General features: G+C 36.9%; 1 protein-coding gene across 1 annotated transcript; it reads right to left on the minus strand.

The window, feature by feature from the left end:
* Nucleotides 1–530: 530 nt before the first annotated feature.
* On the minus strand, nt 531–2276 carry LOC115066369 (uncharacterized). The gene is made up of 5 exons (XM_029551430.2): nt 1910–2276; nt 1582–1839; nt 1414–1525; nt 1189–1355; nt 531–1126 (listed from the first exon to the last, which is right to left on the minus strand). The coding sequence occupies exons 1-5, from the start codon at nt 2103–2105 to the stop codon at nt 915–917; spliced, it is 945 nt and encodes a 314-aa protein (XP_029407290.2). The 5' UTR covers nt 2106–2276; the 3' UTR covers nt 531–914.
* Between the last annotated feature and the right edge of the window lie 883 nt (nt 2277–3159).

The raw sequence follows: 3159 nt of genomic DNA on the forward strand, positions 1-3159 counted from the left end.
TCAATGACGACGTATATCTCGTACAGCTTATCGTTCCATCGATTGCGGTATTCGCCGTTCCAATGCGCAAAGCACCATAAATCTTCCGTAGAACTTTTCCTTCGAAAACTCGTAGCACCGACTCATCCGATGTTGTCATCGTCCATGCATCTGCACCAAATATATAGCAGGACGAGGATGATGAGTGACTTGTAGAATTTAGTCTTTAGCAGATAATTTCGCGTTTAGAGCTTTCGATTTGCCATGAAGATCGTGTAATATCACATCGTTAGTCTTTTTCTTGTGGAGATATGTAAAATCTAAATTTTTCCGGCCTTCGATTCCGGCCTTGGAACAAAACATCACGCGTATCAATTAACAGTTACCAGTCGATATGCACGAACGAATTTTCAAAAATTAAATGCCGAAGAATGTTATTTTTAATGATAATAAGAATTCTTCATTAAATTTGTGTTTTTGTTTGTATTGTTTCTTAAAAAAGTAGGGAAACTTAAAATGAATGCATTAATACGAAGACTTTTTCTGGCATATTCATATTTCACGTATATTTAATATTAATTATAAAGCACATATGAGTTCCTTGATAGCAGTAATTTCTATATAAGTATGTAAGTACACTAGAGTGAGCAAAAAAATTTATTTTAATCTAAGTTTGCTTTGTTATATATGAACATTTTTAATCAAAAAACACTAAAAATCTCCTATAAATATTTTTTTAAACAATAATCCGCTTTGTAGGAAATTCCTTTTTTAATAAAAACCAATTTTTTTTATCTGTATATTTATATGGAAAAGTGTTAGTGCTCACCATCCTTGCTGGGAAATTTGTTCCCCTGTATATAGCTTCATTTTAACCAATAAAATCGTCATAAATTATTTTTGGCTCACCCTAAAGCACACTTTTATCTGTTTACTTAATACAAAAATAACATAGCATTCACATAAAATAACAATGCAACGCTGTGCGAATGGTCACCACACTTGCATATGTCATTTTCATTCGACGCCGGGAAAAACGTTATTTCGCCGACACAATTGCAAATGCCGAACTTATCCCACGATGCAATTTTTCGCACTTCCGCCTTATTAAGAAACTCCTTAAAGCCAAAAAGGCCACACAAAGCACCTGCAAAGTAAACAAAAAATCAGAAAAATTATATTTATGCTGCAATACTGTAAATGGCGCACTTTGTTCGATGTACAAATCCCGACGAGCTTGCAAATATGACATGGCTAAGAGCCGATGTTCACGATAAACTTCCGAACAATGTTGCGTCGACAAAATTTCATAGACGATTTGTGGGCCGAATTGCGGCGCGCAGGTGTGATGCATCAACACATATAGAATTAGAATTCTATAAAATTTTGAGGTTATGTGTAACTTGAAATATATTTATATACAAATTAACTTACTGATGCATGCGACGATAGCCGAATGTGGGCGCATTGGAGCTTATGACCTGAAGACACTGTTTCTCAATTGCATCGCACTTATCCAAAGAGCTAATATGCAGCAGACAATAGTCTAGGGAAGTCTTTAATTACTGCCACATCTTAGCTTTCGAATCGACATTAACTCACCTGACAACGTTGAGCTTGGAAATCCTGTATTTTGCAACTTCTCGTAGGACCGCTTCAATGTTCCATATTCCAACTCGGTATTAATTTGATCTTCAATTACAGCAGGCTTAATCAACCTGACATTCTTTTGCAGCACATTATCCAGTCGACCAATACCGTTCTTAACTATAAGTTTAGCTCGAAAAGTTGCGATGCGTTTTAAAATGTCCTCATAAAGTTGATTTTCGAAGCGTGTGGGCTCATAAAAACGCACCTTTTCTGAAAACACAAGACAATTAAGTGGATTTTATTTGCAATCTCACATTGCCGGATTTCGAAAATAACATACGCTTAATTACGAACTCGGCAAAAATGAGTGAAAAATGCAAATTTTCATCCCAAACTGTGCTCCGTTCCATGTTCGTGAGTAGGTTCTTGACAATATTGCCCAAATCTAAATTATTCGCTTCAGTCTCGCTTACACAGAGTAGCATTCCCAAAGCAAACAAGGTGAAGATTATTGCTTTTCTTTCCGAGCACAACATTTTCGAACGGCTTTTACAATTGTTTTGATTCGATGTAACTGTTTAGAAAGATTCCAAACGCCAGCCAAAGCCATTCAAAGCAAAGTACAACAATTGTGTATCAGCATGACCATTTAGATCTTACTACGCACATTCAGGCAATAATTTGTCACTATTTGCCCGATCCAAATGCTGTGCACTGAAAGAAAAATATTATGAACAAGTAAGGAAGGGCTAAATTCGGGGCAACCGAACATTTTACATTTTCTTGTAATTTGCAAGAGTAAAAGTCAACCAGAAGATCGGAATCTAAGCAATTGCAAGTATCTTACTTACAATCATCAATCATATGGAGTACACAGCCGGAAGTGCAAAAATCCAGAAATTGGATATATGGGGGCTAGATCAAGTTTTCGCCCAATTTTATATATTTTAGGCTCAAAGATATACCGTTATGAGCAAATCATACAAGTATTTCATTGAGTTAACTCAAATATTGGCATGGAAGTTCAAAAATCTTTGTATTAGGTAAAAGGGGTATCAGGGAAGTATTGACTCGACTCAATCCATTTTTGATACATAGATAGGAGATATGTACATTAAACTTATTAGATGTCCGCACCGCGTATTTTACCCCAGAGTGAGAAAGATGAAGAAAAGACCCCTCCGAACCGTTCGATACCAAACGAGGATTCACACAAGGCGACCCCCATTTAAGTCACTTCTTTAATCTACTGTTGGAGCAAATAATTCGAGCTGCAGAGCTTAATCGAGCAGGTACAATCTTCTATAAGAGTATACATGCAACTGCTGGCGTACGACGATGATATTGATATCATTAGCCTTAACATCCGCGCCGTTAGTTTTGCTTTCTCGAGACTGGATAAGGAAGCGAAGTAGATGGGTCTGGTAGTAAACGAGGGTAAGACGAAATTTCTATTGTGATCAAACAAACAGTCGTTGAACTCGCGACTTGGCTCCCACGGCACTGTTGACAGTCATAACTTCGAAGTTGTAGATAATTTCGTCTATCTTGGAACCAGCATTAACACCAACAACAACGTCAGCCTCGAAA

The sequence above is a fragment of the Bactrocera dorsalis genome, chromosome 3, assembly GCF_023373825.1.
Source record: "Bactrocera dorsalis isolate Fly_Bdor chromosome 3, ASM2337382v1, whole genome shotgun sequence".
Classification (NCBI taxonomy): Eukaryota; Metazoa; Arthropoda; class Insecta; order Diptera; family Tephritidae; genus Bactrocera; species Bactrocera dorsalis.

What these genes read in the sequence shown, in the direction of transcription:
- LOC115066369 (XM_029551430.2), bottom strand. Translation starts at nt 2,105, where the DNA reads ATGTTGTGCTCGGAAAGAAAAGCAATAATCTTCACCTTGTTTGCTTTG. An exon ending in TGCCGAGTTCGTAATTAAGC is followed by an intron (nt 1,840 to 1,909) that starts GTATGTTATTTT and finishes TTGTGTTTTCAG; the next exon opens with AAAAGGTGCGTTTTTATGAG. An exon ending in GGATTTGTACATCGAACAAA is followed by an intron (nt 1,127 to 1,188) that starts GTGCGCCATTTA and finishes TTTACTTTGCAG; the next exon opens with GTGCTTTGTGTGGCCTTTTT.